The sequence below is a fragment of the Squalius cephalus genome (assembly GCF_949319135.1).
Source record: "Squalius cephalus genome assembly, chromosome: 19".
NCBI lineage: Eukaryota > Metazoa > Chordata > Actinopteri > Cypriniformes > Leuciscidae > Squalius > Squalius cephalus.
In genome coordinates this window covers 7,933,041-7,956,176 of record NC_137140.1, presented here as the reverse complement: position 1 = coordinate 7,956,176, position 23,136 = coordinate 7,933,041, and the positions used below count along the sequence as shown (strand labels likewise).

Below are 23,136 nucleotides of genomic sequence, written 5' to 3'. Positions count from 1 at the left end.
CAAACTATACAAACACTGGCTTGCTGCTGGTGGTTCTTTTTCTTCCAAATAACATGGATCCTTCCCAAAATTCAGGTTTAAAAAACGTAAAACGCTTAAATTGAACAATTATGACAAATAAACGTTTGAGAAGAAGATAAATCTACTTTTACAATCTTCAATCCGCTATCATGGATGCTACTAGGCTAACCAGTAAAATGAAGAGCTAACGTTAACGTTAATTAAACACGCGAGCTATAAAAAATAAACTACTTGTATGGACAAAATGAGGATTATACTCACACGACAGATCTTGATATGATCCAGGACACCATATTTTCCTCAGGATGGAGCCGAGCAGGGAGAGATGCTAGCTAAGCTAACCTTACTTCAACTTCAGTGTACAACTTCAAACGAAGACAAACATTAACTGTCTCCTGAGAGCCTCCGCTCGTTCATTACTGAGTATTACGCACAAACATCTCGTAAAAAACTAACTATGAAGTCAAAATTTGTTAAACTATGACACTCTTGTTGTGCCCATCTTCTTGCTCTCGACCAACACCGATGCCGTTTCTGTTAAAGGTGCGCTTTCACGTTGACGTCAGACATAATTTGATTTCAGGGCTTGATCTTCCTGTTACGTGATTGGCTAATATGACTTGTTTACATGAAACTCGGGCGTGGGTTGGCTAGTTAAAATGTTTGTTAAGTGACGTCGTTTCTGAAACGCAAACATCAACCTCTCAACGCATTCGATGCTGATTCGTTTATAGACACCGGGAGGAGGCACAGACCAATCAAATATAAAAGCGTTGAAAATAAAAACTCTTTGATCTCGTTGGCGTTCTAGTGCAAACACAGATTGGGGGAATGTTGTCAACCTACTTAACCCAACACTTTCTATACTATTTCTATTCTTTCTATATTAAAAAAACACCTTGCTATATACTGTGCTAAGCGAAATGGGACTTGTCACAACACTTAGCCTGCATATTGTTGCTCTTTTGTTTGTTCAACAGCTTATATTGTTCTCCTCATTTGAAAATCTATCTATCTATCTATCTATCTATCTATCTATCTATCTATCTATCTATCTATCTATCTATCTATCTATCTATCTATCTATCTATCTATCTATCTATCTATCTATCTATCTATCTATCTATCTATCCATCCATCCATCCATCCATCCATCCATCCATCCATCCATCCATCCATCCATCCATCCATCCATCCATCCATCCATCCATCCATCTATCTATCTATCTATCTATCTATCTATCTATCTATCTATCTATCTATCTAATCATGAATACCAAAATTATGATTTTAATTTGAGTTTAGGCTAATTCTTAAAAAGGGATCAGAGTTCAAAGTGACAGATTTGAACCCTATACCTGCTATTTGAACAAGAATCAATGTTATATCTTTTGAACAAGAATCAATGTTAAATATAATCTATATTATTGTATAGCTGCTAAATGTGGTAACAAAAAACAAAAACGTTTACACATTTAGAAGCTATAATGTATGCATTTTATGCAAATAGTTCCTGAATCACAATATTAGAAACTGTAATTACCATCTTTTATATTGTCCTATTTCATATTGATTAATATTGTGTATTATATCTATCAATATGTCTTGCGAATACATAATAGCAATCTCTCCATGAAAGGAAGAACGGTGGTGATGCTTTCTAACTGATTGATATACATCAGGCATATACACATATCCTCCAACAGATGACATCTGTGAATTGTGATCTCTCTTGGTAATATTATTGTTCCCTAAGAAGAGAGATATTCTACGTCTTGCAGCTTCATGTAGCCTAATTAAACATCTAAGGTGTTAAGCATCTAATTGTGTAAGCACACATTGGGTTAATATAATAACACTTTTTACTCTTAGCAGAAGGTAATTATTTCTTTCATATAGCATTTCTTTCATGCTGACATAATAATGGGTCTATATTAAAGTGAAGCCACAATAAATTCAACCATGCAATCACAGTACAGTACATCTGCGTGTGAAGAAACATGAAAAATGTATTACTATTGTGTGATTTTTCTTGTATTCTCTCCACTGCTGCTTTCTATCATTGCTTTTTAAGAAGCTTCTAATTGTAAGTGTGCCCTATTGCATTCAACATTCAAAGTTTCAGACAGAGATTAGCCGTCCTGCTTTCAGCAGAGTGTCTGCAGGACCAACAAGCATCTCAGCCGCGCTCTATGATTTGTGATTCTATCAGCCATGAGATATCTGTCTCCATCTTCTGCTCTGACCTAAAGGTGACACGGACTGATTGTGTCCCGTGGATATGCTTCCCTCTATCAGCACTCCTCTTGTGCTCATCTACGAACAGCCCACAGGTCAACTATAAACTGGCAAAAGTCTGAAGTGTGAACCATCTGTATGGTTGTATGACAGAATAAAAATTAACATATGCTGTGTATTTTCATAGAATGAATTATATCTGTATAGAATTATATTATATAAATCATATTTTTAATAATATTTTTTATTTATCTTCTTCTCGAATGTTCCTATTTGGTTTCCATACTTGATTGGTTTATTGATTGTGATTCCTATTTCATTACAACGGCAGGCCATTTAGTCAACATTACAATCATTCTGTGTCATAAATATTTATGGAATATATCATGTCTGTCAGGTTTCGATCACTGAATGGATCATTTTGCATTTGATGGCTCACATGATGAAAGAGTGTTTAGAAGTTGTGAAGAGTTTGACAGTTTAACTCAATCAACTAATCAGTTTGATCAACAATGTGCATTTAGTAATTCCGCAAATTGTACTTATTCTTTTGCACACATGTGCCACAACTAATGCAATTTTCGTAATTAATAAGAAAGTCAAATCTGATATGAACAAGAAACTAATTGTTCAGAGATATGAGCATTGTTTTGAAAAAAAAAGTGCAATTTGAGAATTGAGCAAAAGCGATTGAGAAAAACTGTAATGTCATGAGGTCAATTAGTTCTATAATATTGAATTTATTGATTGATTAATTTGTATTGTTTGTTTTTATGTTCTTCGTTCCTGCGCATATACCAAAAACTACAACAACAACTAAGCACTATTTTCAGCACACTGGAGTGTAGTAGAAAAGCAGCTTGTCTTCCATTGAGAATGAATCTGTCTGGCGGACGTAGAAATCTCCCTGTTGCGGTTTTACATGGACTTGTGAGTTGTTCAGGCGGAGGGATACCAGTTTTACGTTCGCAGTGATACGGTCCTGTGTTCAGTTTCACGGAGCGCGAGAGCGACCATTCGCGGGTGGAGGCTGAGAGAAATTTAAATCCCCCGGGTTGCGGTTGACACGCAAAAGGCGAAACAAATCACGGTTATTTCTTTCTTTTTGTTCAGAACGCAGTTTAACGGTGTAAATGTGCGGTCGGTAGGGTGCGAGCGTTGAAGTTTTCGAGGGTTTTCGCCATGGTGGTCGGGAAGCGGTTCCTGTGCGTGAGCGGAGAGGAGCCGCTGGAGCCCGCGCACATCGCTCGCTGGTCATGGCGAACCGGAGTCATCCGAGCCGTCACTCACCGAGACCACGACAATCCCGAACTCACGGTAAGACAATGGCTAACATTCTGCGAAAATGACTTATTAGGAGCGGGAGATCTCAGTGAGAATATGACATTTTTGAACAGGCTGTTAAACGTCAGAATATTCTAGCTTTTGATCGTTTGGTACATGGAAACAGGCTTGGAAGTCAGTCAGGCAATGGAGTCGTGTAGTAGAGCTATATTTGGATCTCAGTCATCGGTGGTGGATTGTAATATTAGTTGTCAGCTTGTGACTTTTATACCCTTTGAAATCCGAATGATTTATTTATTTTTGTATACAATTAACGAGATTTTTAATTAAGGGTCTTCTTTAGCTTTAGTGTTTTGCACCAGGATTTCTCATTGAAATATCTAAAATCCTTATATTATTTTTCCTTTGTCAAGCTTGTTGAAAACATGATAGAACATTTTGCAAACAGTTTTACCAAATGTAACAGATCTGTGTAAATGGCCAGGGTCATAAAACAATTCTGGCATGTTTTCATTCATGATGAATATAGTTTCCTAATTTCCTTGGCCCTCCGTTATGTTTATAGATAATTTAGAGCTATTATTTGTCAGTGTATAAATGTAATAACATATGTCTATCCACCTTAAAATGTTGTAGTTTTAAAACAACAGCGCGGTTGACGTGATTATAGGTCTTCTACCCTTAAATCTAAAATTTGCATTTTTGATTTAATTTGATTAGCTGTTTTGAAGCTATTTTTAAAATTATTATACCTGTTTTTATCTTTACAAGTACAGCTAGCTTATGATGTGCCCATTTATTTAAACGATCCTATTGACACTTTAATAAAATAAGCAATGTCAAATATTGTGATTACATGAGCATCAAATACAAATAATTATTAGTGTAATTAATGTAATTTAAAATGTCAATGGTGATACTTTTTTTCAGCGTTGTTGTATCAATAGAAAGTTCAATGAACAGCATTTATTTAACCTTATTAAAACATTTATTTAATAGAAATCTTTTGTAACATTATAAATGTCTTCACTGTCACTTTTGATCAATTTAATGCATCCTTGATGAATAAAAGTATTGGAAATAATATCATTGTTTCCACAAAAATGTTAAGCAACAAAAGCTGTTTTCAACATTTTGTTAATAATAATAATATTAATAATATTAATAATGACAATAACAATAAATGTTTCTTGAGCAGAAATAGAATTATTTCTGAAGGATCATGTGACACTGATGGCTGGACTTTAGCTTTGCCCTCACAGGAATAAATACAATTTTCAAATGTGTTAAAAAGGAAAACAATTATTTTAAATTGTAGCAATAATTTACAATATTGCTGCGTTTACTGAATTTTTGCAGCCTTGATACTTTTTTCAAAAACATAAAAAAATGACAACGTTTTCAAACTTTTGACAGGTACTGTTTATCTCAAATGTAGGCCGTTACACTAATTCCTTATCCATTTGAAGCAAAATCCTGCCTGGTCTTTGATCAGCGAGACCGCTCTCATGTGGTGGAGATGAATGGAGCGGCTCCTGTCATTGTGTGTATAGAGTAAGTGTGTACAGTACGCTAGCCGTTTGTTTTCAGGGCTGTGTCCTGAGGTCACCAACTGTACTGCTGCTAATCAGCACACAGAACTTTCCACACTCAATAGCTGCCCTGCAGCTGAAAGCTCAAGCTGTAAATGCTTTTGTCTGTTTGCCTTTTTGTTTGTTTGTTGGAAAAGTAATAATTAAGCTTGTAGTCTGGTGGGGCATTTGTGCGTTGTGAGAGAATACGGTAACATGGAAACTTGCCACTTAAACAAAACCAACAAAATTCCATAAATTAGGCGACACCAAAATTAGAAAAATTACTGTAAAAGCCAACAAGTTGTGTTTATTGTTTAATTTATAGAATTAAACGTAGAATATTGTAGAAAATCATAAAGCTATTTACACAATCTAGTCTATTTACCATGAAATAGCAGACTTTTGTACCACCATGTAACGCAGTATATATTTAGCACACAGTAAAATGGCCCACGTATCATTTTGTTGTGAAATTTCTTCAGCTTTTCCCCCGTGACATCGCACCACTGTTATTTACAGAGATGTCTGGGATGATGATGGAAAAGTATCTGATTGCAAAGAACACCAATGCAGCTTTCATTTACAGCCCTCAATCACATTGACAACAACTGGCTGTAAAGAGCTGGAAGTGGCCATGTGATTTGTGGCTTAAGAAAACAGCTCGTAACATGAGACCGGGGGTCGTTCACCGCCCTCCCCCACTGCAGCACAGCATAAAGGCCGCTATGTTCAGCCGTTCCCCTGAACCGGAGTTAACCTACAGAGAAATTGCTCTTTGTTCAGTCTGACTGACACTCTAACCCTGCACTGTTTTCCTTTGACAGCGAGCCTCCGTTTCCATATCTTCTCTAGAAAGATTTACTGAGCACTCTTCCTTTGTGCACCTTTACTTTGGGAATGACAAGAGTTCTGTCTGAAGCCAGGCGATGACACATTTCCTATCTTAATTGTCGGTGGATTAGGCTTACATAATCTAAAGAAACCCTCTTGTAATCTTTCGCGGTTGTAAAATAGTGGTTTAGAACGAGAGATGGTTAACACTTATCGACGAGAGAGGTTTATGGCTGACAGGCCTCGAGTTTAAACATTAAAGGTTGCCCGGAGCGTTAACCTGAGTGCAGGGCATTCTAGCGTGTTCCCTTTCGGGGACGGATTGCGACAGTAGTTTGCCAGGAGTGTTGAAGGACGCCGCATAAGTGAATGCAATGAGGTGGAAAAACATTGAACTTTTGTACTTTATTATTGAGTTAGATAGGCCCTCTCTCTCCTGTACATTCCTTGTCTGTCTTCCCATGAAATGCAAAAACCTTCAATTGAACGTGTTAAAGACTAACCTTGTAGTGGACAGTCCGTTACTATATAAATATCTAAATAGAATCCTAGCATCCTAGTTTGTTCTTATTCAAGAAACCTGCTTGAAAAGGATTTTGTTTGGTAGGGCCCTATAATTTCCACGATGTTGAAAACACAGATGGAATCGTGGAATCTAGTCATAAAACAGGGATTTGGGAAAAAATGAAAAGGAATCTATAGGGCCGTATAGTGTAGTGATGCTGCTACTGCTTTAGAAATGACATATTTCATCTTTAGTCTAAGCTTTGTAGCTTTTGTCATCCCAATCTAATAATCATAATGTAGATTAAATCTCACAGATGAAATGTTTCTGCTTCATTTGGCATTAGAAGGCCAAGTTGATTGCATTGTGGGATATGGTATTCTGTGAATTGCCCTCTGGTTGTATACTATATATTGTGGGGTATTCAGTGCATAGAAAACAAATTACCTTTTTATTACAAAAAACCTCTTACCTTTTTTTTCTGCAAGTTCTCTAATAAAGATCAAATAATGCCACACTGCTGTTAGCCCACTGCATGTGACACATGCTTTTTTCCAGAATCTTTCCTGTTTAACCTGGACTGACCCCGGCCCTGTACCAGCCAGTTTCCTCTCTGGAAAAAACTACTCTTCATTCAAATGTTACTGAGCTTCTCTGTTACAAGAACAATTACATGATCATGTTTACTCGTTGTAGCAATATTATGCACTATGTAGGCTAGTTTCTAGTATTATTTACTGTGTTCAATTAGACATCCCAATTAGACTTGTGATGACTTTCTAGATCATGAAGTATGTCACTTCAGACAATTCAATTGTGCAATTATTTTTTTTTTCTTCTCAATTTATAGATGTAGTGATATCTCAGTCCAGTGATCGGACTGTATCCCATAGCAACAACAGTCCAGCGGTGTGAATCACAGTGCAGGTTTGCGCTTAACTCTCAAATGCAGAAACAGACACATTTCATTAGGTTGAGCCACCATACCTACCTAACTCAACTTGGTATGAAACAACAGTTACCGTGCTAAATACACAATACTAACATGAACTGTTAATGAAACAAAATGTAAATTGCTCCTGATGAATAGAATGAACATCATACCTGCTTGCAAATCCCTTTCAGCTAACATGCAAACTACCAGTTACGCAAGTTATTGGTACGTTTCTTTAGCTGTTTATATACAGTATAGTGAAGTGATATACACTGTGACTACATGCCTCTGCACTTGAGGCTGCAATTGAAGACGCAAACAATTGTGCAACGCTACAAGCACAGTATAAAGTCTGACAGGACAGTAGAGTGCATTTCTTGAAAGACTTTTTATTTCGTAACGTGAAAAAGGTAACATTAGAATAATGACACTGACATACAGCCTGACAACATCTCTTCCGTCCGCAGATGCTGAATCAGGACAACACGTTTTTCTCAGGCTCTCTTTACTTAAACTGCGTCTGAGAGAAGAGTCAACAGCTTTCACGCACGGCTTTTGAATAAAAGTCTTGGTTCAGAAAAACATTTAGAATTACCTTTTTTGTTGTCGTTTCTTTCTTTGTAGACGCTCCATATCGCACCCCCCTACTTATGCAGTTCCACTTCATTTAGGATGCTGCCCATAGGAAGCACACAGCAAGGCAACTCACTAGGTTTTGGAACGGCGCCTATGTCTTGCTGTGAAATGGCTGCACTACAGAACGGTTTAGTGCAATTATGCATATTTAAGCATTTAATTGTGCTAAATGTACACAGGTGGAATCATTTAGGATATCTGTACAGTCAAAGAATAAAGTATGTTAGAACATTTATTGGAGCTGCATTGGCTGACCTCTCTCTGTGTGTACGGACACATTAGCGATGGAGGTCTGAATAGCTCTGGGGTGATGCAATGAGTAAATAGTGTCATATATCCTGTTATGCTCAGCAGTAACACACACAGAGCCTATTCCTCTATTTCTGAATCGCACTCATTTGTTTCTCTTGCTCAATTTATGTGGGACTTCCTGCAATTTCGGATGCACTGGAAGTGTTAGTGTGGGTTTCTGTGATGGTAGAGTCTTTTTAGCTCGAGCTAAGACAGCAAACGGTCAGCAATGAAACACAAACAAGGCTTTCTGTAGGCGGGAATGGACCACTGAGCCAACGCAGGCTTCCAGCCCTATCTCCTTGTGCTGATCCTTCTCTGCTTTTGTTGAATGTGCACTTAAGCGAAACCAGATGTCTGCCTTTTAGACTGTATTGTATATTCGTTTTCAGCGCATACTTTCACAAATCAAATAACTGGACTGTTACACTAAGGGCTTGGCTTTTTTTAGCACTTCCATCTGAGGTGGCAGTTATGCTACTTGACGAAGCCTGCTGGAATGTGCTCTTAATTAAATTCGCTCCGAACAAGTAAACTCTTGTTGGCTCATAAAGGTAATGCGGTTGTGGCATGGATGATTTTGGCATGAGTGATTTTCTTTGAGAAATACTTTCCCACTTCCGGATTGCAATATTAGAGAGCAATATCTCAACTTCCCTCTTTGAGCAGTCACACATGTTATTGCCCAATGATGCATGTGGAAGTGTTGCGTGGACACGGGAAAGCAGAAGACAGGTAAAGTGTTGTAATGCTGCTTGATGTTGTAGAAAGAGTGCTAACACTTAATTTGACTGTGTCCTTGATGGCTGTTACATGGTATTTACTATAGTAATTACTGTAAATTGTGCATAATTATATGCAACTAACCCTAAATCAAACCTTTATCCTAACCCTATAGTAAGAACATGTATTTATGTAATACTACACTGTAACAAGGACACCTTAAAATAAAGTGTAAATGAAAGAATGTTTGCTCAGATCTTTGTGAGCACATACTCTGTGTCTAAACCCAGTTTATATACATCTGAGTCTAAGTGGTTGTTTTCCCTCGATTTGTCTCAATGTCATGACAGCTTGGCAGGATCTGAAGGAGGTTGCTGAGAGCCCACATTTATTGAGTTTTGTTTTGCCTGGGGCTAAAAAGCAACACCCACAAGCTGGAGGCGGCATTGTGGAGCATGACACACCTTTAAAGAGAGGCCCAGTGGGAGGTGTGTACACGCCTGGAGCCGCGACAGCCTTTGAGATGTACACACACACACACACTCATCTACACATACCTTTGGCACGTAAGGCACGGCATGTGGCTGCTGCACTTTAGATTTAGTGAAAATCTCCAGGGAAATTTGAGTGCAATTACTGCGAGCAAAGGATCGTCCAGAAACAATGTGAGATCTGGTCTATTCATCATGTGGTGGAACTGTGTCTGCAGCTCTCGAGAAACCTTTGATACAAACATGCCAATTTTTACAATTGTCGAGTCCAGTATTGTTCTTTGTAGTGGCTGAATGTCCCACAATGAATTACGGCTAGGTTATGAGAGTGTATATTGTGCTGGTAGAGGATGCAGTTATTAAGGGGTTTTAACTGCGACGTATCTTGCATATGAATGCATAATTTATTTAATGTGCAGTCCTCAGGTGTGTAACGACTTGTGATCCGATAACAAAAAACGAATGATAATGCCAGGTGGAAACGGGGTCAGAGACTACAGATGTGGCCCATCCAATCAGAATTGAGATTCAGGATTGTCCATTTTATAATATTAGTTGATTTAGTTGTAGCAGCTGCGGTACATATTGCGTAGCTGTTCATGCACTGATGCCAGACTAAATTAAATTCTTATTATTAATATCTTTTGCATTAATTTATCAAGTTCCAAATAGAAAGAGACCCTTTTATTCGTAGAATATTTATTTTTATAGATCCAGAAAATACATTCAAAAATCTCTAAAATAGGCATTACCACATGGTTATTAAAATATAAAACCATTTATTTGTGTGAAAATAAGTAGTTATATGTAGCGTAGAAGTAATATAAAATTAGGTTACTCAAACGTGAAATGAGATTTTGGTCATACTGCCCACAACAGTCAACAGCCCAATCTGATTGTTGAAATGTTGCATAATTCAATGATTGTTCAGATGCTTCATCAAAGAACAGTTTTACATTTGAATGATCACTTTTCCTCAGTTGTTTTACTTGCTTTATATGATTAAAAAACAAAAACAAAAGGTCATTGTCAGTTTTCAGAAGAAGCAGTAGACGTGATGTAGTGAGAATGATTAGGCACATCCAATATGACAAATATAAGTTCAGTCAAGTTTCACATATGTCTTTTTGTTGGTTGTCCAATGGATTGTGGGTTGTCTTGCCTTAAGGGGATTACTGAGAGCATAAAATAAGTGTCCTTTAAATGAAGGGCAAGGTTCCTTCTCTTGTGTGAAACACTATTCTTTGTTTGGAAGCTCTATGGGCTTCATTGATTGGTTCCATACAGTGGAAACCTGACCTTTAGCAGATGTTTGAGGTCTTGCCACGACTCAGCGTGATCCCCACACTAGACAGCTTTCTCCTTGTTATGTTGACCAAGGGGTGCTTATCTCTGACAAGATACAAAAAATTAAACCATTGACGTATTCAAATGAGGAAGTCATTCAATCATCACAGGGTTCAGAGTTGGTGATCTGTGATGAACATGGCTGATGACCTGAATACAGCCCTGATGTTCTCAGTCAAATCCAATGTTTGATTAACATGATATCTGATCCGAATGGTTTGCATTGTAGCATAGCCTATACATTTTAGTTTTTTTCAACAAAAAAAAAAAAAAAATTGATAATTGTTGCATTACCACATCACAATGTTGGCTTTATGTCGATTAATCGTGCAGCCCTACACCCATATGACCTACTACGTTTGCATTATGCAGGCTGAGTAAACTGCACGCAATACTATATCCCACAATGCAGTGTTCTCGACTTAACCTTCCACTTACAGTGTAACAACTAAACCAGATGTAGCCTAATTACAGCCTTGTTTTTTAACCTCTTTTTTTGAACTTTATTTACACTTTATTGGTGCTGCTGTGATAAAGATCTGTTGTGGAATAATGTTTTCGGTTTTAAATAATAAAAAATAGTATAGTATACTATAGCGATGGAAATCTTACTGTTGAGTGGCAGGTGGCCCAACACATGCTTTTAGGAGAACAAAGTATATCTATAGGTTACTATGGTGCAAACGTTTTAACATGTCCAGATAATTAATTGCTTTGTTTCCTTTCCACCATCTCCACATGCTAATGCCCCCTTTTATTTGTGATTAGCAATTAAAACCATCTTGAGGGTGAAAATTAGCTGTAATAATTGGGTTAAATCTGGTGATATGGGCTACAGTGTGATTAAAGGAAGCTTTTCAAATACACAAAGCGTTTGGCCCCTTAAGCCTAGCACGAGGACCACTTCCACTGGGCAAAGATGCTTACAACACAATAACTTAGTATTAAATCTAATTAGGACAAATTAATGCTTCATCAAAGGGGAAATAACACTGAGGAAATTCACATGTGGATTTCCTATTACATTCCCAGCTCATGCTAAATGGGTGCTGACGTTTGCTGTGTCGCTTTAGCAGCCTGTGCTAGTGTTTCACCACGGTGGCAAATTTCACACGTTTCAGGGGTACCGTGAACCCGTCCCGTGACCGCAGATTAATCTGGAGTCATTACGAAGGCAGAAGATTCACTTGCACAAAGAATGTTTGCGCTTCACCTTCTTCAGAGTCTTCAAGGATGATCGTTTGTCATTTGCGTGGCATATTACATAAAATTATGTGCCACAGAAATATCACCATCTGGATTATGGATTCTCTACTCGCACCGAATGAGTCATATCTGTGGATTAGTGTGTTTTCTCTTGGATTTTCTCTGTGTATGTCATGGATGAGCTTCCACATAACGGCACAAAGCAGAGACCGCAGAGATAAGGATTTGCCATCTTTCTCAGCTCCTCGCATCTCTGTTTCATAACCCAAAATTCATTTTCATTCTCCGTGCGGATCTTGTTTAAAGAGGAAAGCAGATAATCAAACAGACTTGCTTATGACGTGCCATTTGGAAGTCTGGCAGCGCGAGCAGAGTCAGTGTGCAGGATGTTGTGAATTTGATGTGAGCGCAGCTCCCTAAAGGCCGGCTTAATGGGATGGGAGCAGACACGGCTGCCTTGTAGAGGGATTTAGGAATGAACAGTGTGCGCACTGTTTTTCTCAAGCTTGCTTCATCCCAGTTTGCTGCAGAACCACAGGAAAGCACCGAGCCTTTGTGTGTGCGTGTCTGTATCAGGTGTGTGTGTGTGTGTGTGTGTGTACATGAGCATGTGTGTGCATGAAGGAAAACAGTCTGGATGCGTTCGCATACCCACTGCTGGAATTTTCTTTCCTGCAGGTGGTTGTTGGCATTAGGGCACTCCATGTCAGGCATGAAGGAAAAGAAAGGAATGCTGGGAAAATATGGAATGAAAAATGGGCCCCATTGTTCCATGGGTAATAAGACATGCTTTGTGCTGTGCTCTATTGTGAGTTTGTCTGCTGCTACAGACTTTGAAGAACTGGAAAATGGGAACGTTTAGTGAGAAAAATAGAGCTCTTAAGAAACAAAACATCTGAGAGTGGGATTTGTGCTCCTAAATATTAGACAAAACAAAATCCCTCAGGCAAGTTATGTAGCCTACTAAAGAAGAAGCATTACTCTTTGATAGTCAGTTGTTATGCAATTCATTGTCAGGGTAGGTCTCTAGTCCTACACAGGTGATGAATTGTGTGTCTCCCATGCAGAATAGATTCACTTAACCGAGACAAAAGTAAATGACTGATAAGCTGCTATTGTTTTAAACCTCAAGGCAACACTTTTTGTCTGTGTTTTATTATGTTGATTATAGTGAAGAATATAGTGATAATAGTGAATAAAAAAAATAAAAAAATGACGACTCTGTTACTTGCTATCCCAAGGATTTCACTGCAAGAAAAGCATGTAAAATGTCTGCTGTGCTTAACTCAAATCTTAAAATCCTCATGGATTTGGATTGATCTCCACCAGAAAGCCCTCAAAAATTAGATTATGTAGCCTATATGTAGATGAATTTAATATATTAAATTAAATAGTGGTTAACTTTAAAGGTGCATTCAGTAGTTTGGTATGAATTTAAAGTTTTACACTTTAAGAAATATATCTTATGTTAATGTTTTTGTGAAGAGTCATTTAAATGGTGTACACTCAAATGAGATGATGACTGTGCGGCCAAATAAGCAGAAAAGGTCTGAAGCCAGAAAGACAAATGCAAAAAACAAGCATAAATATTGTTGCTGCGTACACTAGGTGGAAGGATTTGATGACAGAGAGAATCCTGGTAGTGATGCCCAAGTTGCTTCTTCTTTGGTTTGAACAGGTAAGGGAATTAATTTCTATAGACTGCTCTCTAAAGCCCACTAATGTCTGTGTAATCTACTTAAAAACTCACAAGCGATCATGCTGATCCATGTCAATAGATGGCAGTGTAGTGTCTAATACTATTGTGGTGATTTAAAGTATAAGAAAAGCAGATTGCAAGCTAAAAAACTACTGACTGCACCTTTAAACAACACTTTGTGTTTCTGAAGCCATACACAACCAATTTTTTGGTCTTAGTCGTAAGATGATCTGCATTGTTTTTGGGAACGGTTGTAAATTATTTTCTAGGGTTGCTTGTAGAAACTGGATGGAATTTCTTTAGACCCAGGCTGACATCCTGGCCTGAGTGCCTCATCTGGAACTTTGTTTGCTTTGTCAGTACCCAGTCCTCTTCGCGCCGCTCCCCTGGGGGCCTGAAACTGGGGGCCTGCTCCGAGTATGTCAGAGTGCGGTTTCATCTGAGCGTGGGCGACACGCTGAAAAGACCCGTTGTGCTGCGGCCCTGTGCTGAAACGCAGACAGCACAGAGTCCCGTGCTTTCTTTAAGCGCTCACATCCTTGAGAAAATGGCAGGAGACTGTTCTCAGCTCGTAGTGTAGCTGTCAGCGTTATTTTTATTTCCTTCACTGCCGTCACAGATTCATATATTTTGCTGTATATAAAGGAAGCAAAAGACATGGTAAATAATGTGTGTTTCCCCCTCCTGTGGGGGAATGTTTCCTGTAGATGCGTGGGACAGTAATTTAAGGCGGCAGTGGGGAGACATCCCTGAGTTCACACAGATAGCCAGGAGGTCTCGGAAGTCTTGCTCCGGCTGTAGCTCAGGCATCCCAGGAGGCTCCCGATCCACCCACACTCTTCCCACCTCTTTTTTTTGGTGCTCCTGGACCTCAGGAGTCTTCATCTATGGCTTTTGTTTATCTTGAATGCATATATAGTACTTTTTCTCACCTCTTTTTTGCTTCTTGCATTTGAAGTCCTTCCTTCAGATGTGGCCGTGGTTTGTAATCACCAGTGGTTTGCTAGAGTCTCATTTTGCATGTTTAACGCAGTTCTGTGCCATTTAACCCAGCAATGATCTTTTTAAATATGGTTTAATGCTTCTATGTTAGATTATGTGAACGCTGGTGCCTGCAGACTTCACCTGAGCTGAACTCTACCACAATCACTGTCCCTAACTTTAATATACTAGTCTCAGCCTCAGATGTCATCCCCACAGCTGGTTCTCTGACAGTCTGATGCATGTGTGCACAAAACTGGAAAGCGTGTGTGAAAATCACAGGCTCCTTTCAGATTGCTTGACTGCCATGCAGCTTCTGGGAGTCGTGGTGAATGGGTTTCTATCAGTCAGCCGGGACACAAAATTATATTTAATAGCTTCTGAGGAGGAGCTAAACACTGGATTTGAAAACATTTGTAGGGTTTGTGGCTTCAAATCTTTGAAATATGCTTTGAGAAGAAGGTAAACTAGATATCCACAAGCAGAAGTGCCTATTCTGATTTCCAGTGTTTTCTTTACAACCATTTGTGGATATTTTTGCACAATATTCTGAATGATTTATTATCCTATGATATTTCTCAGAGCTGCCTGACACTAAATGACATTGAAAACAGTTTACATTGATGCTTTACATGTCGATCAGATGATCTGTTCATGTCTAAAGGTACAGTCACACTTACACTTGTTTGGTGAAATTCTGCAAGCGATTCCCAGTCATTTAAATGGGAATCTGCACAATCTGGATTTTCCTGATTGAGTGAAAAAGTTCCCCAAGCAAGTTTCACTTGTTCAAGTTGGTCACGCCAATTCGCCACATTGACCAACAGAAAACTGATTGGTTTGAAGGTGATTCACATTAATGTGGCCATACCTTAAGCGTGTTTGTGATTTGAGTATGTGAACCAGACATAATGCCAATAGTCAAAAGTCTGGCCCTACATAATTTTAATCTCCAAACAAAATGGAAAGTCAGAGACAGTTCCTGACGTGCTGGCGAAATGCATGAATGTTCACTTGCGGTTTTGGCCGTGTCCGCGTGAAATGTGATAATGGAATGCAAGTTTCTTGGGCTGAACTCACTTGCAGTGCTTTCCTGGAAAATCCCATCTGTGAGAATCAGGCCAGGGCTGAAATAAATGCAGCGGCAGAAGGCATCTTAATACCAGACAGAGTCTGGACTACTGCCACTTGGACTCCTTATATTTACCCTTATTTTTATCCTTATATTGTATCTGTGCAAGATTCAACTGCTCAAGTAACAGTAAGATGCAAACGCTTTGACATGTCAAAGTGAAATGCGATGCTCGTAATAGGTTACATTAACTTCAGATGCTAAGGACTGTTTTGGACTGAACCCAAACATTCTTCACTGATAGTCATTGTTACTGACTCTTTATCACCAAGCAGCTAAAGCCACTGTAATTACAGGTGTGTAAATGTAACACGACAAGCCAGTACAGCAATCATGTTGCAGTTTAACAAAATGGGCTCTGATCAAATGCAGGAATTTAGTTATATGATTAGAGTAGCTTTTTATTTATTAAAGAGAGAGAGAGAGAGAGAGAGAGCAAGAGACAGAGAGGCCAAGAGGAAAGAGTGGAAATGAAGTTTCCATTCCGTGGTGCAGTTGTTTGCCTTTGCTGCAATTTGGCGAGGATCCTGTGGCCAGACGTCTGCCTTCAATTAGGAGGCTGAAATACCCCACTGTGTTTCTACTCTTGGAATCAGGATGTATACATCATCTTCAACATTTTGAAATTGCTTGGCTGGTGTTTGCCTGTTTATTGAGTAACATGTCTGCAAGCAATTGACACAGCTTTTGGTGAGTGTTTTCAATTAAAAATTCAAATGCTGTCCTGCATGAGGTCACAGGCTATTTTCATGACTTTGCATTTTTGCTGTTTTCAGTAGTTTGCATTCTGCTGTGATGGTGTTTATCTTGGGATATTGTCTGCATCCTTTTGCCCAGCGGTAGACTACAGATGCTAAACATAGTTAGGCTAAGCATACAGGAACAAACTGGCCAGCATAATCATTTTACCTTAAGCGTGCTGTGAACTCTACACCTCATGTTATTTATTGACTAACTATAGTTTGATGGACGCTTTGCCATTGTTTTAATTAGTCCAGACAGTGAATAGGGGCATTACAAAATGCAATTATTATTATTATTATTATTATACATCGTATTAATATTTGGACTATATTTGTTACAGGGCTAGCTTAAAAATCGATTCTCATTGATTTTGAAGAACCGATATCGATTCTTAAAACCCAACAATCGATCTTTCAGGCTGTTTTTAGTTGATGAATGAACACAACTTTGTAGCGTGCCTCCCATTCATTAAATTGCAATAAGCTTTGTTACTTCTGATATGAAACAGTCTCAGATTTTAAGTTCTGTCAATTTTATTATGAAATTCGAACAGTGAATACCATTTGGTGCTATTTAATGTGGTGTGACAGATCGCTGTAGCTCCTCAGTTCAAGCGAAGTGGCAGCACGGAGCGCACATGAACTGATCATCTCTTGTGCTTTACTAGTTACAGCACGAAGTAAATATGAATGAACATCAGAAGGTATGTTGAAAGACAGTATTTTGTCTGTTTGTTTGAATAAATCTGCCATGGTTTCTGTCATGTCTGTCAATTGTCATTAAAAATGTATTAATATAATGTTATTATTATAAAAAAACGTCCTTATGTGTAATTTAAATGCAAGTAGCCTACAAAGCAATTAATTTTAACGTTTAATTTTATAGTTAGGCTGTGTAACAACTGGGGTTCCCTCCCTGTTATGCATATAGAGATTTTTTTCTTTTTTCTTTTTCTTTTACATAGTTTGCCATGTACTGTACCTGATAGGTAAGTAAATGATATGAATCGAATTGAAATCGAATCAAAATGCAAGCTTGTGAATCAAAATCGGATAGAATCGTGAAATTTGTGTCAATGCCCAGCCCTTAAAAAAAAAAAAAAAAGGCCAAACGTATGGTCTGTGTGTGTCCAGACATCACATATTGATTTACTCTATTCGGGAAGCGTATGCATAATGCACTTCTTATCATTCACAGTGATTAGCAAAAGCAGGCATCTAACATGCACTAGAGTCTGCAGCTCTTTGGTTGAACAGCTGAAATTCATTTAGCTTGATTTACGTAGTCGGCCCCTCAGAATGTGAGTTGCTTGTTGAGAAATATAGTGGCCTCTCGGCAGGAAACACAGATAATGCCAGTAATGATTGTGAAAAATAGAAAGGTTTTTTCCCCCCCATGATTTCAAGCCCCAGCCGTGAAATGAACTAAAATAGTTTGTTGGGGTGTGTGTGTGTGTGACATGTTGTCCTAGTAATCATGTTTCCTGTTTCAGGGTTCACCCGACCTGCTCAACGAGCACATGCATGTGTCATAAAGTTTCACTGCTTGTAATTTTGGGAAAATATTACATCTGTCGATCCAGCAGATCCTTTCCTAATCACATCCTGTTTTCTATGGTAACCACAAGAACATAGCAGAAGCTCGACATCCTATGGCAGGAAAAAGTCAGAGAAATGAAAAGAACTAAAGAGCTTGTGAACTGGGTTGAGTTTGTCTAGATTTATGTGATAGCTGCAGAAATTCACATTTCTGCACACAGCTGAAAGACATTAAGACCATGTTGAACCTGAGCCCTGTTTTAACCCCCCCCCCCCCACATGCACCCAGATAAAGGTCACCCAATGTCCCGTCATCAACAAACACACTGAGCTGTGAGAAGTGCACAGACAGATGCATAATTATGACCTAAATCAGTCGATTATTTTTCATAATGTTATAATTGGGATTGTTTCGATTAATAGATTTGACATAAAAATGCAAAGCTCTGTGGTTCAGTGTTCTGCACTCACAAACACGCCAGTTATAATCAATAAAACTGTTTTCACTGGAGACGAAATCTCTAATTTACTCTCATTTAGTCTACGCCTTGTTGATTGTAAAGGAAGCATAGAGTCTGTCTGTCTTTATCCTCGTTATGTCTGTCTGTCGATCTCTTTTTTTTTTTTTTTTTTTTTTTGACATTTGAATTTTGAGCTTTTTTGTTTTCTGTATTATGAAAGCATTCTCCAATAAAATGAACAATTTCATACTTTTCTTGATTAATCGTTTGGAGTTGTTGTTATTGGGTCTGTAGTGAGTAGACATACAGAGCTCCAGCATGTTCAAAAGGGATTTTTGCCGTGACATTTCCCTGTCCTGAAAACACCTCAGGAAGCTACTGAGGCAGCGTGTGCTAATTCACCGAAATTTTTCGTTTTGTTGTCTGTTTTTCCGCCTGGCATGTCGTGAGGAAAAAGAAGGCAGTGGTGTGTTATGCAGAGAGCATGTGGTACTAATGCTTAGCTAAATGCTGGTGCTGTGACAGATGGCTGTCTCATTCCGTTACTTTTTTTTCCCCTTCCATCATCCTCTTTTTTTTTTGACAGAATGACACCACTGATCACTGCAATATCATTGTTGTACCAAAGCAGGACAGAATAGCTCAGTGTTAACAAGCCTATTTTAGGTCACTCTTTGTTTCTTGGTGTGCTTTGCATGTGTTCATTCATAACTTCTAGTTGTGTGGTTAGATAACTGTTTGAATACCCAATTATGAAGGAATGCAGCTAACCTGCTTTCCCTGATGTCGAATAAGGACTTGACGTCTACTGCTTACAAGAGACTGGCCACAGCTGATAGCATTCCCAAAAGACATTCCAGGATCTTACATGTCAAAACACTGGGAATTAGAGCTGGACAGTACGACAGTATACTGTATACCGTGCAATGGTTAAATTCTGTTAGCTTTATGGTTTTGCTGTTCTAGTGTTTATACTATGGTAAGAATATTTTCACAGCTATAATTAGGCAGGGCTCTTCTTTGCATTATTTATACATGACAGGGAAGAAGAAACATGGAGTAATGTGAAAATATAGAGCAGGACGAGGCTATTTCTCAGCTGTTCCATTGGTTTGTCTAATCAGAATTTAGTCAAAACTGCTGTTTTGAGTCTCCAAAAGTTTTTGAGAATGTTATGAGATAAAAACTTTTTCAGGTAAATTCTTTGCAGGAATTCAAGTTCTTCTTAGATTTGATTTTAGAACATTATACAAAAAAAGATATTAAGAACATTCTTAAAATGTTTTTGAATATTTTTTTTTTCTTGTGTCCAACAAATCCAAAATAATAAGAGAAGGTAATCAAATAGGCTACCGGTAAGTATTTTATGATAGTGATGTTCATAAAGTGTATAGTATCCTGCTGCTGTTATAAATATAGTTCTTTAGATTTTACAACAATATTCCACAGTATACAAACAGACATTGTAGTATGACGGTGGTCATTTAATGCATATGATTAGAGAAACTAGCTTATATGCGGTTAGATTTGAGTTAGTTTGACTGTGTTTCTGGCAAGAGGCACATTATGATTATGGATATGTATTCATTTTCATAAGACATTTTTTAGAATTGTAAAATGGCATACAAAATGCCTGTCAAGATTGTCCACGGCGCCTGTAAATTTTCCCACAGAATGCTAAATGGTTGTGCAGGGTTTTCCATGCAATTGACCTAGCTATAGAAGGGAACCTTATCCTAAGATTAACCTTAAAGCAGATGTTTTTCCCCCCTCTATAATCCAGCCATACACACGGCATCAACGGAGTTCTTGAAACGTCCAGCTAATCAGGTAATCTGAAACAGACCCACTGCTGTGTTGTTCCTCAAGTGGGAAGGCCGTGATCTCACTCGGACTCCATCTCACCCCCTTGTTCTCATTTCCGTCTTCAATAACTCAGACCAAAGTATTTCAAAAGCTCGCAATTACTCCATATCTACTTCCGAGCTTTTGAGTCCACATTATCATTGTTCTCACGTCACCTCTTGTGAATCGCCAGGCCTCTGCAGTTGCATTCAGCTCATATCAGCAGTGCTACAATACGGCCTGGTCTCTCATGGGCTCTCTGAATTATTGATCACAGGCTATAAGTCGGAGCTATAGAGGGATGAACTAATCCCGCTGCCCGTGCCAAAATTAAACTGCGCTTGCAATGGAAACATCTGGTCCCGTGCTCTGCGTTGTGACAGATGTAGTATGGGTGCCGTTTTATGACCTTGTATTTAGGAAAACATCTCCTTCTGCTCGTTTGTCCCCATCTTTTATAGGTGGCACACTCAATTTTATCAGCAGATGTTCAAACAGAGCAGAGGAGAGAGAGAGAATGCTGGTGCTGTTTTATCATTTCAAACCTCAGACCCATTGAAGCTCTGCAGAGAGTATTTATTTCATATTTGTTTTTCTCGATCGGTTGACTGAAGTTGTGCGATAAATGAAAGCACCAGTGAGCATTTGGAAACCTCTGGAAGGAACCTCTGAATAAGGTTTTAACAGTACGACACACTCTTAAATATAATAAGGTTCTTTATGGACATCTATGGTTCCATGAAGAAGCTTTAACATCCATAAAACCTTTCCATTGCACAAAAGGGTTGTAGTGTTTGTTTTTGTAGTGGAAGAACGTTCTTTAGATTATTAAAATGTTTTTTTTTTTACACTAGGAAAAAATGTTTCTTCAGGGCTCGATAATAAGGACTGCCCGATGGCTCGGGGCCAGTGTGAAAGACGCTCAGGACAGTTGATGGATTTGTCACTTACCCGATCGGGCCAGTGCTGCGTCATCACAAAAGTTGCATTCGGTTTTAATATGACAGCAGCCTTATAAACCTGTCATTAATGTTAATCAAACAACAAAAGACCAATAGAAAATCACTCACTGATCTTGCCTGAACAACTTTTGCAGCTTTAACAAGGATTCATCTATATTTATTTTATTCAGGGAAGACTATGCAGTGCTATTTTACGTTTGATTTTTAAATTTTTGAACATGAATAATTTATTTAATTTGTTTCTTTGTTCTGTTGTATTTATTTGAGCTATTGCTTGTAATTTGTTTGTTCTTATTTTATTACTGAAGACTCACTTGTCTTCAATAATGTTTGAACCTTATAACTGGACCAGTAGAAAAATTCCTCAGCATCGAGCCCTGGTCTTTTTTTTCAAAACTGTTCTTTGGGGAAACCAAAATTGTTCTTCTATGGCATCTCTGCAAAAAAAATCTTTTTTTGTTTGACCTACAACTCACATTCTGTCCAGTAAAAGAAAAAAAATATATAAAAAATGTGCTCCAATTTTTTGAAGGTTAAAAATGTCATTGAATAAATATGTAAAGGCTAAAAATTGTAAGAGAAAATGATATAAATATATCCAGTCTGAATACAGAGCATTCAGCCAACATATAGAAATTGTCTATTTTGATAGTGGGGCCCAAAATCTACCAGCCTTGTTAATGAATTTTCAGCAAATTTTCTGTTTTAAAATCTATTTGGGAAATTCTGAGAAAAATATATTGTGTAAAATAAATGTTAATTCATCTCATTTAAAGGGTTAGTTCACCCAAAAATGAAAATTCTGTCAGTAATTACTCACCCTCATGTTGTTCCAACCGCGTAAGACCTTCGTTCATCTTCGGAACACAAATTAAGATATTTTTGATGAAATCAGAGCTATGTCTCACTCCTCCATAGGCTGCTATGTGACCGAAACTTGCTGGCCCAGAAAAGTTATTAAAGAGATCGTTAATATAGTCCAAGTGACTCCAGTGGCTCAATCTTAAGTATATCAAGCGACGAGAATACTTTTTGTGCGCAAAAACAAACAAAAATAACGACTTTATTCCACTTTTCATTTCCTTCTCTCTGGGCCTCGTAGTGTTTTTGCGCTGCGCGTCTGTGTTGCACGTCATCACGCATCACACACATGACCGGCGTCGGCCAATAGTGAGCCTACGTGGTGACGTGAACACAGACGCGCTGCGCAAAAAGACTACGCGAACCAACTAGAGGCCCAGAGAGAAGGAAATGAAAAGTGGAATAAAGTCGTTATTTTTGTTTGTTTTTGCGCACAAAAAGTATTCTCGTCGCTTGATATACTTAAGATTGAGCCACTGGAGTCACTTGGACTATATTAACGATCTCTTTGATGACTTTTCTGGGCCAGCAAGTTTCGGTCACATAGCAGCCTATGGAGGAGTGAGACATAGCTCAGATTTCATCAAAAATATCTTAATTTGTGTTCCGAAGATGAACGAAGGTCTTACGCGGTTGGAACAACATGAGGGTGAGTAATTACTGACAGAATTTTCATTTTTGGGTGAACTAACCCTTTAATAGTTATACCAGCAATCATCCACCTTGATCTCTATGTCAGTATCCGCACCAGGCACTGAAAACCCCATATCAGTCGACCACTAATTAGAATCTTTTGTAATGCCTGAGAGTGATTTAATAAACTCTCTATGCC

The 23,136-nt window shown here is 38.3% G+C and overlaps 2 protein-coding genes across 4 annotated transcripts in view; one reads left to right on the top strand and one right to left on the bottom strand.

The window, feature by feature from the left end:
• reep3b (receptor accessory protein 3b) overlaps positions 1 to 585 on the bottom strand; it is a 31,459-nt gene extending 30,874 nt beyond the window's left edge. Inside the window, exon 1 of the mRNA XM_079851066.1 lies at positions 283 to 585. Coding sequence (XP_079707192.1) covers positions 283 to 314 — 32 coding nt within the window. The 5' untranslated portion in view covers positions 315 to 585. The remainder of the gene's footprint in view (positions 1 to 282) is intronic.
• A 2,672-nt stretch (positions 586 to 3,257) lies between these two features.
• The window catches only part of jmjd1cb (jumonji domain containing 1Cb), a 128,748-nt gene continuing 108,869 nt past the window's right edge, over positions 3,258 to 23,136 (top strand). For all 3 annotated transcript variants that reach the window (XM_079850934.1, XM_079850933.1, XM_079850932.1), the window contains exon 1: positions 3,258 to 3,576. In XM_079850934.1, the coding sequence (XP_079707060.1) occupies positions 3,442 to 3,576 (135 nt within the window). In that variant the 5' untranslated portion in view covers positions 3,258 to 3,441. The remainder of the gene's footprint in view (positions 3,577 to 23,136) is intronic.